The following is a 14,243-nucleotide window of genomic DNA, read 5'->3' as shown; positions in this document are numbered from 1 at the left end:
CACACCAAATATACCAGCGGGAGAAACAGACTGCAATATAACTATGTATTGCCCTTGCACAGGAGATGAAACGACTCGCCACGACCCTCCCCTTGTTTTCGATTTGAGGAGAGATCCAGCTGAACAGCGCCCTCTTCCAGCTACTAATGATCAAATCAGGAATATTATATCTCGCGTGGACGAAGCCATATCACAGCATAGAAGATCCATTGTACCAGTTGCTCACCAAATTACAAAAGAAACTTTAGCGGGAAGTTTTTGGCGCCAGCCATGTTGTAATTTTCCTTTTTGCTCGTGTCAAGAAGACGAAAATACATGACTCTAACATTACTGATATTTGCAACAAATAATTGAGATATTTTACATATCTTATTAATCATGACCTGAATGACAATAGGTTCCATTTTGATGATATTTTCAAGTAGGAATGAAAGCAAACAAAATTTACCTGCGACACTTTTGGGATACCATATATCTCACGTAATGATCAAGGCATCTGAGACTCAGAACTGTATCTGTAGAACCGTATGTATATGCTATACAGTTCTAAACATGAACTCATCGTCATCTTCCCGGCTGTCATAATGAATTCATGTAAACATTACTATAAGTTGTGTATTGGACGGAGACCTTTCGGACACCCGTATTCTATTGCAGTTTAGACGTTCTTATTGAGCTTTCTCTTGTAACTTGCATGTTATCTGGTTAGTAAAGTACGACGACTTAGAGTATTTCTGTGTACCTGTTGCTGTTTGTTTTGGTTAAACGGTCTTCCAGGGGCATAGTGTACGTATCAGGACATCCTAAAGCTGCCAGCTTGGCTACATGGCATATATGGTTTGTTAAGTTATTTTAAACTTTCGACAGTAGTAAGATCTGTAAAGTTAAAACAATTGAAAACACACAACGTCCCCGCAAAAATTCTGTAGAAAACGTTGAATTACGAATCCTGTGATAATCTAGACGCACACTTCAGCTGACGAAGAGGAAAGAAATCAAACCAACCAAGAGTTGAGACGCCCTACTCGGCGAACAAAGACTGCTGGGTTAGATTGCCTAGTTGGTGTCATTTAACGAGAATGGGATGACTAGGAAACAATTATATTAAAGTTTGAGTAACTTTAATAGGGGGAGGGTGTGGAAAACTTCCGACTTTACTATTTGTATTAGTTACACCGAACTTAGTTATTGTTTATTGTTGTTTATCGTGTTTATCATGTTTCTGGGAATTTGGCAAAATGTTATACACAACAGTTGATGATCTCAAAATTTACTGCGCATGACATACAAACTTTACTCAACAGAGACTTTTCTAGAGTTTTGGCACTGCTGTTAGAATCTCTGTGCAGACAATGACTGAACTTTGACCTAAATGCCCACTTTCAGTACACTCACCACTGTGCCTGTACTATGTTTTGTTTGCGCGGACTGTGTTAACATGGACATGTTTGTTACACAGTTTGGGGCAACAGTTTGCTTCATGGTTGCATGTATTAATGCTACTTTGTTATGATACTGAGGTTAAATTCTCATTACTACCAGTTCTCCCATCATGCTTTGTAGAATCTGTAATGGCTACGCACATGGATGCGGCGTGCTGCTCTGTATACCCTGAGTTTAAACGTAATAAACCAATGTTTTTGTTGGTCGAGAACTGATATCGAGTTTTTTAAGTGTCACTGGGAATAATCGGTGGCCAATATCTCTTTAGTAAATATTCCCCACACTGAATGGTGGCATTTTAAATCCTAAATCACATTGCAATATCCTTTTATTTGAATTCTGTCGGTTTAATTTTTGTGGTTGTAAAAGTGATTATGCTGTTCCCATAGCCACAGTTAGCAGAAAGACTTTTCGTCTGAAATACGAAAAGAAAGACATTTGTTACTTAATTATAAATATCATGGACGAAGCCTATGAAGAAACTTTAGAAAGTTTTGAATTTATGAGCGGAGACCTTTGACCATACAAGAATGAAGAAGTTACGTGAATTTAAATAACACTAGCAGTCATAGGGGTGATATCCGAGCTAGATAAGTTTCGGTTATGGTCAAGGCCAGAGTGTGAAACCCGGAAGTGACCCTCCTTGGAAAGGAATTAGGGACAGGGAGACCCAAGCCGGCGGACCCACGTCCACATTCTTTCTGCTTGACACATTCCTACCATGGAAGAAAACGACAATTCTCCGCACTGTTTTCAGTAAAATTTCTGTCTACTGTTCGAAATTTCTCTCTTCAGTTTGATATTTCTCCCTACTGTTTGAAATTCTCTCTACTGTTTTAATTTCGCTAGTGTTTGAAATTTCTCTCCTCTTTTTCAACTTTTTTTCTAGTGTTTAAAATTTCTCTCTCTGACCTTTTGAAGACCACAAGGTCAAGGTATGAGATTTTTTTCGATAGAGTGTTATATGAACTTGAACGTGGTGTGCAGGGTGTTGCACTCCTCCACAAATGTTTGAAATTCACGTTTTGTTCTTGTGTAAATCGTAAAAATGTCATCTCTGAAAAAAACAGAAGAGAAATTTCAAATGATAGAATTTCAAACAGTAGAGAAATTTTAAACAGAAGAGAAATTTTAACATTGCGGAGAATCTTTTTTTCGTCCACGATACATTTCAGGGAATACGCAGCGCTCGGGTCAAGGTCATCACCACAATACCTGTGGCGACTCCAGATCATGATCAATATACTCCACAGCACCGCGGCGTATTCACAGATACCACGCCAAGCCTGTGAACGGATCTAACTATACTACATGTTATGTCAACACGCTGCACAATGCTTGCTACTCTTCAAATCTTAATACTCCTGATAGTTTCGACACTTGCAACATCGAATGTGAAGCCAAACTTTGTCATATTCCTAGCCGACGACCTGGGAATCGGAGATATTGGCTGCTTTGGAAACGACACAATCCATACACCGGCCATCGACAGCCTTGCCAAAGAAGGTGCCAAATTGACTCACAATCTGGTGGCTGCACCCACTTGTTCACCGAGCCGAGCAGCTCTATTAACTGGACGGTACCCAATACGGTCAGGTATGCAAAGTGATTACTAAAAGTCCCTGGTTGTGTTCTGTTCTATATTCAATAATCAAAATATCTTAGGGTGCCACAAACTGGTAAATCTTGTCAACTTTACAAAATGATCACTCACAAAACATGTTTCAAAGGCTGATATATTGATTTTACATATTGTGACCTTGACCTAAAAAATTTGCAGGGAAAAGCATAGTTGTTCTTAATGCAATCCCACTGGCATATGTGGAAAATAGCCCCCCACCCTCTCAATTATCATTACAACTTCGCCGATGCATGGAGGTACTTGATACCTCCATGGCAATTGTTAACTCGCCCTAAGTATAAATATATGGGTCCCCATATCTCTCATGATGGCCTACCTACAAAGTATATAACATGTTTACTAAATAACAGCGGTGATAGGTCACCACAGAAAAAGGTTTATCGATGATCATGACTGTGAAGTCAAGGTCTTTTTGTGAATGCCGCTCTGAAAATTTAGAAAGATCGTCTTGCCGTCCCTTACAATAAGAAACATGCTACCCGATGCCCGTGTGGTGTAATCAACAAACAAACTTCTTAAGAATGAAATTTACATGGAGAAAAAGAATGCGACTTATGTAAAGATCACACCAAAACCAAAACGTAAATGTGCACCTGTAAGGGACAGGAATTGCGTTCCTTCGGCGTATAATCTCAACACTAGGAACTTTTAGCCTGAAAATGTGCGAAGTAACGTCAATTTGGACACTGTTTTTTAATTCTCTCCCGGCGATGTTGACGCGTGATTTAAAATAGGTCAAAGGCAACACGCCGAAGTCTATTGTGATGCTTCAGGTCCAGAGACTCTGACACTTCACTCATTACGGTCCTTTTATGGAGGGACCGTGCACTTGCTCCAAGTCTGTGGGCATGTTTAATATCAAAACAGAATAAATTGAAGGACCAAACTTCAGCGCAGACTGTCGCACGAACTGATAAGCTGTTGCGCAGATCGTGGGGTGAAGGCCTTGCTTGGCTAGCCGTAAGTCGGCTGCCGAGAAAGCCAGGCGACTGGGGTCAGTCTGGTATACGTACGCTCATGAATGGCAAAACAACTGTAAAAAGCGTGATCACGTCCTGGAGGTACTGTGGCGTGATGTTTATGTAATTTGAATAGAAAGGGTTAACAGTGTGACAGTGAGCTCTGCAAAAAACACGCGGAGCACCGACAGGGCACAGACAGAGGAATTATATCAGCACCTTTGTAAGCTTCATGAACCCGTGGATATTCATCGAATGTTGTGTTAACAAATACGCGACCTTCTGTCGTATTTAGTACAAAGGCAAAGTTTATCGAACATTTCACCAAGGGGATGGGCAGACTATTTGACCCACTGCTGTCAGTTTGACGCAAAACTTAAAGGGACTGCTTATTTATCATCCCAAGGGGTAGGGGCGGGGATAGGGGTGTCTTGATACGTCTCAGAACAGGTTTCTTCTTGATATCGTCTATTTCGTATCTAATAATCAGATCAGAAATTTCAGAGATAATCATTTGACGAAAAAGAAAAAAAATTGAAGATACTCAACTGAGGTTGCCCATAGGACCCCCTGTGCATACTGAATTTCAAAGTAATCAGACAAGCCGTATCAGAGAAGATGATTTTCGACCAAAAGTATAAAAAAATTCCCCGAAATACAAATTTGAAAGTTTAACCACACTTTAAACAAATCTGAGAGAGGTCAACCTTAGGATCATGCATATCAAGTTTCAAAGCAATCTGACTGGCGTTTATGAAGGAAAGTAATTTTTTGACAGATAGTGGGGAAAATTCCCCAAAGGCAATTATGAAAATATTAACACAGTGTGAAAGCGCTAGACAAAGGTTAACCAAGAAATATGCATATCAGTTTTCAAAGTTAGATAGGCAGTTTCAGATAATATGAATTTTTTGACCAAATATTGCCCCCAAAATACAAATATGAAATGTCACCACGATTCGAAAAACTTTAACAAGAGTAGCCTTTCGGAACGTGCATACATGGTTTGAATAAAATCTGTGGTTAATCGGAATATGAACCTTCACCCTCAAGTTTAAAGCCCATTGAAAGCGTTTCTTGGAGGTCGAAAGTTCACGTTGCGAGCAGAGAAACCACCGAAGGCTCACGGGAATGCATGATTGTTCTCATGTCGCGCTAGTTAGCAGAAGTACAAAATGAGTCGTAGATAGCTTGTGATAAGGCGGGTGTAGATTGAATCAAACACTAATCCATTAATTTTCATTATTTTGAGAGCTACCTCAACGACACGGATTAGTTTTTTCAGTTAACTACCGAAAAGCCTATCGGTTGTCGTGCAGCTGTCCCGGGATGACGGCCCCTGACCCGAGCACGATCGACATGTTACAGCATTTAAGTTACTGCGCGGTCACAGCTGGAGCCTGCCATGCTCCATAAGTTAGCCCATTTTTCTGGTCTTCTTGGTCTGAAAACTCACCATTACCTTCGGTAGTGGGCGCAAGAGCAAACGTGCTGATAATTTAACAGTGTTTTTCATGTTTTTCATAATTAAGCTTTCAACTCTTCTAGTTAAGAGATGGACCATTTGATATTCATGTGTGGACTTGAAAGATTGACCATGTAATTTTTTTCTCTCTCTGCTGCACCTGGATTATTTTTTCAACTGTGTGAGTTCTAGTACCTTTTTATGCGCGCTGAAATGCCAATATATGCCGTCCTGCTTGTTAAATTGTTTTTATTTCACATGGAGTGACAAAAATGAATAAGGGAAGAAATGTCAAGTAGCACAAACTCTATATGAAACCATAGGTAAGCAGAATCTGCTTCAGAATGCTGGAAAATTTCAAAGAAAATAGAAGCATCTTTTAGTACAGCAAAACTCCTGATGAAGACAAATAAGAAGTAATCAGAATGCAGCTTCTGCTTATGTATACTAGTATGCTACAGAAGCGCATGGAAGTTCTAATACTCCGATTTCTAATACTCTGCGGCGGCCAAATTTGAGTTGCAATTCGAATTTATCTAGTTGTTAAAATTTAGGTTTTGCATGTGTCGAATGATTGCAAAAATATTCCGTGGTCAAGATTAGGTGAACATTTTTACACATCTATAAGTAAAATTTGATTACAAAGTTATCGTATGTAAAAAAAGCCAAAAATGAGCTAATGGAGCTTCCAATTTCTTGTGGCTCAACTACCTTTCTTTTATTAAAGGTATGGCTTCTGCGTTAGCACAAGGAGTATTATCTATGATAACAACTACAGACTGCAAGGCTGGCCTACCTCGGAATGAAACTACCTTTGCAGAGTTGGTGAAAGCAGCCGGATATGCTACTGCCATTATAGGTGAGTAACTGTGCGCACAGGAAAAAACTCGTGGTTCATGACTATGCAGGTTACCCTTTCTGACAGACAGAAAGATAAAAGGATTTTCATTCTTTGTCAGTTGTTGTCAGGTAGTGAGATGTTAAGATAACCAAAGGACAGGGAGAATATATTGAGGTTACCCTTGAATGTTAAGGTCAAGTTTTATGGATGATGATGATGATGATGATGATGATGATGATGATTACACTCGATCCAATATCCCTAAATTTTACACAGACATTGGCCATCGCTGTGTATCAAACCACAAGTTACAGGCAAAAACTATTATAGTGACCTTATTGAGTGTAACTGAGTCAAATAATTGGTTAGGCCCTATGGTCATGTCCGTTATATTTTCAATAGCATTGCAGAATACAACTTGCAACAAAATGATTTGAGTTCATTACAGGTGTAAAATCAATGGTCATATATACGCAATTTCTTGACGTACGGTGTTCTATCACAGGTAGAGAGATTTATAGAGAGATTTAAGTACACGGAATTATGGACATCTCTTTGACAAGGCGCAATGGCGTACACGCAATACTCCGTTTAGTTGTGCATTCCTGATGATTTTGCTGCATTTTATTCTTAAAAACGTGCGAAATTCATTTCAGTTTAATGAAAAGATTCTTTACATGATAACTTTTCTCCTTCCTCGTTCTACACTTAAATCAAATCAGTTCAATTAGTGATCTCGGTGTGTGCGGATCATGGAGAATTTTGGGTAAGTTTACTAACTGTGCAGTGGTGAGGGTACCGGTCTCATCATCTGAGAATGCTGAGTCCGAGACTAAGTAGGTCCAGAGGAACTGTTGGAGGATGGTGAGTTCGAGACTCTAGCACGGTGTTGTGCCAGTGACCAAGGCACTTTACTCTTCAGTGCTCGGTGGGAAGTAGGTAAAATTGTACCTCATCCTGTATTTTGGGCAATGCGTGTCGGATGATGGATAAAAATAACGTCAGCTTTGTACAGAGGCATTTACCGTGATTGATAATTGACGACCGGCGTTTATCGGAATTTTTGACCTTTTCAGTAAAACTGAATTGTATTCTCTTGTTCCAATTTGTAGGAAAATGGCATCTCGGAACTAACTTGGACTCGTCAAGCGATCACTACTTTTACCCAGTTAACCAAGGATTCGATTATTTTTATGGTATGCCTACCACTCTTATCAACGAATGCGGGCCAGATGGAAGATATATAGCATGGTTCATCCAAAAGCGACTCATCATGGGATGCTGTCTCTGGTCTTTGGCTTACGCAGTGGTCCTTGTGGTGCTGCATTTACTCGGTGTATTGGGCAGGAGAGGAGTTATTATTATTGGATTCCACATAGTCTTGTGGCTTGGTTGGAACTATGCTAGTCATACAGTTTTGTTTCGTCAATTCATGTGCGTGCTTGTGAAGAACCATGACGTCATAGAGCAGCCCGTAGTCTTGGATACTATATCGACACGAATGGTAAACCAAGCGAATTCTTTCATGGAACGAAGTGCAACGCAAGGACCCTTTTTGCTTTATTTTTCATTCCTTCAAACGCACACTGCTTTGTTTAACATGAAGAACTTCACTGGGTCTAGTAAGCACGGGAAATATGGAGACAACGTTGAAGAAATGGACTGGATGGTCGGCAAAGTTTTGTCAAAGCTGAGTGAACTTGGTTTGGCAGAGAACACTTTTATCTATTTCACCTCAGACCATGGTGGTGCTTTAAAAGAAGTTTCTGTTCTCCCTCCCCGTGTTGGTGAGAGGGAAGGGGGATGGAACGGAATCTATAAAGGTATCTGAAACCTTAAAATTAAGGTAGAATGCGCCTCTGTGACAGACATTCGGACTCTCAAACTTATGCAATTCTTTTCTGGTATACCATTTGCAGGGGTTAATTTTAAAGCTCTTGGTGTAAGAAAACTAGTTTTTCGAAATTCAAAATTATATTTTTCTCCATAGAGTAACACAGGGATAGCGACCATTTTGAATTTTAAATATCGGTAAATCTTTGGTTATTTGTTTCTCTGGTACCAAAATTTGAACGATGACCCCCGATTTATATTCTTAATTTTGTAAGAGAATGGTTGAAAGATTCCTGAGGAAAGTTTGAGCAAAAATATTTCACCTTCATGGGCAAACTACCTTAATCCATGGCAGTGTTTGTTACATCGGATATTTGTGACTATATAACTTCCTGGGTGTCTGTTCAGGAATGATCGTGGATGGTATTTCTAAGACATTCATGGTTCTAACTTTTTCATCGAATATTAGTTTGCCCTCGCTGTTCAGTGTTGCATGTCACCATAAATCTAAAAAGCGGCGACAAATTTTACCTTGTACAATTCAGTGTTTTTTACGTTGATTTCTGCATCAAAGATCTGCTGACCCGAAAATGTTAGTAATGATTATTTTTCTCTAGTACCATTTTTGCACTATACCTGCCTATGATTCTTGGTTGTGAAAGAGAATGGTTTAAAATATATTAACGTAAGTTTGAGCAAAACTTGGTGTTTATCAACCTCGAGACGCGTATCAGCTGAATCTTTAAGAGTGACAGCCTGGGAGGCATCGATCTCTTAGTGATTCTATTTTGTACCACCATGTACACTCGAAAATATTGAGTAAAGCCAAGCAAAACAGCATTGCATCAAAGGGAGGTGACGGTTAACAAGGAAATAGAGATGTTTTTGTCTGATTGAATTAGTTTTAATTTTTACTGAACAGTATGTACTTTGATGTCATTTTAGGAGGTAAAGGACAGAATTGGGAGGGCGGTATACGCGTCCCCACAGTTGTTCGCTATCCACCGATGATACCAAGAGGCATTGAGATATCAGTTCCAACAAGCACAATGGATGTCTTCCCAACTATCGCATCGCTGGCTGGAGTGGATCTGCCAAGTGATAGAGTTATTGATGGGCGAGACTTGATGCCTCTGCTGAGAGGGACGATGAAAGCACCCCCTCACGACTATCTGTTCCATTATTGCGGTCAGTGGCTGAATGCTGTTACCTTCACATCTCAGAAAGGTACTTGTTTCTAAATACTAAATTCGTAACAGATATCGAAAAATCCTTTGACCTCTCAAGACTATCTAAGTGAAATTTTTACATAAATGGATGGGATTAGAAGCAGTGAGTTTCATTCATATAGCTACAATTGAAGGGTAACGTGTTAGACAGTATTGGAGACCCCAGTCAATTCAAGAGATCTATTGATCCGTAAGTGTTCAGAAGGTTTATTTTGAAGAGTCACAATCAGAAGTTCCAATTTTGTACACATAACATAATCGTGTACGAGGTCGACAGAAAGAATGTGGTTCCAGTATTAATTTTGAGGAGGAAAGTTATGCCTTCGACACTAATATTTTTAAAAATTTTATCACAAGGGAATTTGCCCCTTTTCCATCGTCGTCTCGAACATTATAACAGAGAATAGCAGTGTCTTCAACCGACACAATCTTCCTCCATTCGCAAATAACTTGTTTTAAAAGCACTCACAATTCATTGAATGTTTCTCTTGTTGGGAGTCACCCTGTAAAAGGTGTTCATCATCATCATAGTTTCTTATGAAAATGCATTTATCTATGTCTAATCACAAACATGGTCATAATAGCACCCTGTATTATATATTTGTCTACGAAATATAGATAATTCTATATATTGAAATAACAAAATGCTTCAACCGACACGAATAAAATATCTGAGAACATAAATGGCAATGAATGTTTTCATTTTTGTCATCTCTATTTCTTTGATAATTATTATAAGCTTATGGCCCTTAACCAACTGTTGCATACGATTTTTCCTTGTTGGAACAACTCTTATCAATATAGATTTTTGATGTAGATGTATATCACACATATTCAAATCGATGTATACACACGCTATTGTTGCAAAATTTATATTATGATCTATCATGTTCACTTCAAAGAAAATATCACACAACAAAATGTATCCAAACTAATAATCTGCATAAGTTCTAGCTAAATTTAACTCTGTGTCCTACATTCCGATCACATTTTAGTATCACATTTTAGCGGTAATTTACCCCTCTCGGTCCATAATGGATCAAAGCAACGTCGCATAATATAATGTACAAGGCGAAGCCGAGTACACTATCGAGTGAAGTTTCCTGAGTTCATTATGGGCTGGGAGGGGGTGCGTTATCGCTATTATCTTATAGTTTGGGCATTGCCAGTGTACTTGTAGATGTAGAAAACATCTGGGGCTACAATGCTGGATAATCGGATACTATAAGTAATAATCTGGGAATGACATCACAAATTTCACTGGTATTGACAAAGCTGTAATATAATTTCGAGTAAAATGTTATGGAAGAAGAAATTTCGAAATGAAACATACACGTCATCAGTTTGTACAAGATAGCTTCACATTGTAATTTTCACAGATCCAGTCAAATTTATCGCATAATTTCACACTAAATTTCAGCTTCTGTACCTGTCACTCTCCTCTTTTAACAGATAACGCGATATATAAGTTGCATTACGTCACACCAAATATACCAGCGGGAGAAACAGACTGCAATAGAACTATGTATTGCCCTTGCATAGGAGATGAAACGACTCGCCACGACCCTCCCCTTGTTTTCGATTTGAGGAGAGATCCAGCTGAACAGCGCCCTCTTCCAGCTACTAATGATCAAATCTGGAATATTATATCTCGCGTGGACGAAGCCATATCACAGCACAGAAGATCCATTGTACCAGTTGCTCACCAAATTACGAAAGAAACTTTAGCGGGAAGTTTTTGGCGCCAGCCATGTTGTAATTTTCCTTTTTGTTCGTGTCAAGAAGATGAAAATACATGACTCGAACATTACAGATCTTTGCAACAGATTATTGAGCTGTTTTACTTATATTATATGGCAATAATCATGACCTGAATAATAATAGATTCTTTTTCATGATAATTTCAAGTAGGAATCAAAGCGAACAAAATTTATATTTGTTTTGGTGCCCGTGTTTCTATTGTAACCTTTTGAGGTGGAATGAATCGACTTGTTTCATGAAAATTGCAATTGTGTTTTTTTCCTGTCAAAGAAAACAAACTCGATGGCGTGTTACACTTGAAATACGAAAAGAAAGAAATTTGTTACTAAATTATAAATATTATGGATGAATCCTATGAAGAAACTTTAGAAAGGTTTTGAAGTTATGAGTGGAGACCTTTGACCATACTAAGCTGAAGAAGTTACTTGAATTTAAATAATACTAGGAAATAATAGGAGAGGTGATACCTGGGCCATTGAAGTTTCGGGAATGGTCCCGTAGATGACCAACAGCCATCTTGTATTATTGAAAGTATGCTACGTTGCACATTATTTGCGTACCTGAGACACAGTCTCGAGAAAAGCACCCACAAATCATTCACCGCCACACCCCTTGGGCGGATATTTTTTTTCAAAATGGTCGAAGGGTCCAAGTTAACTGTGTTGTGAGGTCATTGACAACAGGCCGAAATTCGCAATAAAATGTTATGGTAAATTAAAGCCTTAACAACACCTTGATGCCAAATGTTCCCGGGCGAGTTAGAATGAAGATACTTGTACATGTGGTGCGAGTGTGGACTTCTTGCGTTCCACATATGACGTATGACGATGGAACCACGGTTAATGACATTCTCGACTGCTAACCATGGTTGAGTTTAACTAATGTGGAAGCTATTCCTTGTCATGAGACATTTAAAGGTAGGGGACTCGATCCTAGGGATCGAGTTTGTTCTAGTCTGTAAGAAGATTATGAAGGTATCATAGTCTTTTGTTTTCCATTGAAATTTTAATCTAATAAGGGGCGACGTCAAAATATCGATGTTTGAAAAAAAACTTAATTGCTTAAGTTTGGGGGTGGGGGTTTTGGCCAAATTAATTTCTGTGCAGTCAAAAACGATTTAACGTCTTTTGGCAAATTTTACGATTTCAAGGCTGTTATTTGTACGCTAAAACCGATCCAGTCACCCGTATTTTTGTTACTTTATAATGGTTTTCAATTTTTATTTAATTCAATGGTACATTCGTTCGTCGTTTGAAAGAATTAGTACAGGGTATGAGTCCGCAATGTTTTTCAATTTTAGGTCAGTTAAGTTAGAAGGGGGGTGGGTGGGGGGTCTGAGTCCAAACTTAAGCAATTAAGTTAGATTTATTATATTGAACTTTTGATGTTGCCCTATTTCCTGGCAAGACAATCTGACGCCTGACGCATGCCTTTAAAACGTTAATCAATTGGCCCTAAAGTTCATAATGTCATGTTCTTTAAGGGCCAGTAATGCTGACTTTCGATGATTTTTGTCATTATTTTTATTTTGTATAGAAATTGCAACTTTTTTCTACTCCCTAAAGAATGTTGAAACATCAACTATTTAGCTTGTCAATTTAGCATTATTTTTATATGCCAGTGTGCAAAATGCATTGTTATTGTTTACATTTGAATTCTAGTCCAGTCCGAAAGTCATTTTTCAACAATAACAGTGCAGTTTACACACGTATGGGGTGAGTTGACAAGATGAATACTGTATATATCAAGAAACTTTGGGGAATAGAACAGGGAATTATGGTTCAAATTCAAAATTAAAGCAGGGGTTTCTTTCGACTGCATGATTGTTCAAATTGCGCATTTTCGAGCCACACTGTCTGCCCTGAAAAAGTTACTGACAGCACGAAAATCGAGAACAAAACGTAGCAAGTAAAGACGTCCACATATACTGATATACGTCGGTGACCAAAGCTCATAGTGTAGGGAACTGTGTGTATAAATGATGGAATTTGGGAAAATTCCAGCTTTGGCATTGTGTATACGCGTATCGCAATGCGACACAATCGTTTGATCGGCGCATGAGGATCGGTGCATATTTTCATGAATTTAAACCCACGAAATTCGGACCGAATGTAGTCCAAGGGAACAAATACGTCAAATTCGGAATCGGGGACCCGTGGGTGACAAATCGACAAAAGATAGAGATCAGCCGAGCATATCACAAGCTGACAAGCATCATGAGATGTCGATGTTATTATTGGTTCTGCATGCGACATAGACGACGCAACTGAAGTTGGTGGCGATCGTAATGATATTAGGGAAGCTCTTCCTTGGAAATCAACGCAAAATCAACATATCAAAAGTGACTGTCCCCTAAAATGTCAAGTCTCTCCCCTAATTTTAATGGGTGGGGCAGAAGTCTCCCTTTCGATGAGCATGCAGAGAAAACACTGTAAAAGTGGTGAACATATTATAAAACGTTAGCACAGCGTCGTACATACTAAGTTCAATTGACAAAATATATTTATAGTATTGGTAGCCAAATAAAGTAGGGTACATTACTTTAAACAACTTTCTCTTGTCGTCAAATTGATCCATTGAGCACTCAAAGCTAAGGTATGCATACTTTTCATACATTGTAATGCATTTATCGTAAGTAACCGTGATAAACCAGGTAATGATACCTTGCACCTGTGATTTGCAGAACCGTCTTTACCCAGTTTAAATTTCTGTTCATCAGTTCACGAGACAGGATCGCTGGTCACGCTTAAGGTAGAACGCACCTCGGGGACAGACATTCGGACTCTCAAACATTTACAATTCTCTTCTGACATACCACATGTGGGGGTTCATTTTAAAGCTCTTGGTGAAAGAAAACTTTTCACCGGCTTAGTTTTTCGAAATTCGAAAATTTTTATTTTTCTCCATTGAGTTAACACAGGGATGGCGGCCATTTTGAATTTCTAATATCGGTAAATCTTGGGAAATTTGTTTCTCTAGTTCCAAAATTTGCACGGTGACCCCCTATTTTTATTCTTGATTTTGAAAGAGAATGATTGAAAGATTCCTTGAGGAAAGTTAGAGCAAAAGT

The 14,243-nt window shown here is 38.8% G+C and overlaps 1 protein-coding gene across 1 annotated transcript; it reads left to right on the top strand.

Moving 5' to 3' along the window:
* Positions 1-2,679: 2,679 nt before the first annotated feature.
* On the top strand, positions 2,680-11,988 carry LOC139120565 (arylsulfatase F-like). Its single transcript, XM_070685074.1, has 5 exons — positions 2,680-3,039; positions 6,237-6,368; positions 7,463-8,173; positions 9,129-9,410; positions 10,865-11,988. Exons 1-5 carry the CDS (start codon positions 2,760-2,762, stop codon positions 11,209-11,211), a joined length of 1,752 nt encoding a protein of 583 aa, XP_070541175.1. The 5' UTR covers positions 2,680-2,759; the 3' UTR covers positions 11,212-11,988.
* The last annotated feature ends 2,255 nt before the right edge of the window (positions 11,989-14,243 follow it).

Source organism: Ptychodera flava, chromosome 2, assembly GCF_041260155.1.
Source record: "Ptychodera flava strain L36383 chromosome 2, AS_Pfla_20210202, whole genome shotgun sequence".
NCBI classification, from domain to species: domain Eukaryota; kingdom Metazoa; phylum Hemichordata; class Enteropneusta; family Ptychoderidae; genus Ptychodera; species Ptychodera flava.
Note: the sequence above shows the minus strand (reverse complement) of the source record. Positions and strands in the feature narration are given on the sequence as shown.

Coding starts and splice junctions, on each gene's coding strand:
- LOC139120565 (XM_070685074.1), top strand. CDS start 2,760: ATGTCAACACGCTGCACAATGCTTGCTACTCTTCAAATCTTAATACTC. Junction 3,040..6,236: donor ACGGTACCCAATACGGTCAG/GTATGCAAAGTG, acceptor CTTTTATTAAAG/GTATGGCTTCTGCGTTAGCA. Junction 6,369..7,462: donor ATATGCTACTGCCATTATAG/GTGAGTAACTGT, acceptor TCCAATTTGTAG/GAAAATGGCATCTCGGAACT.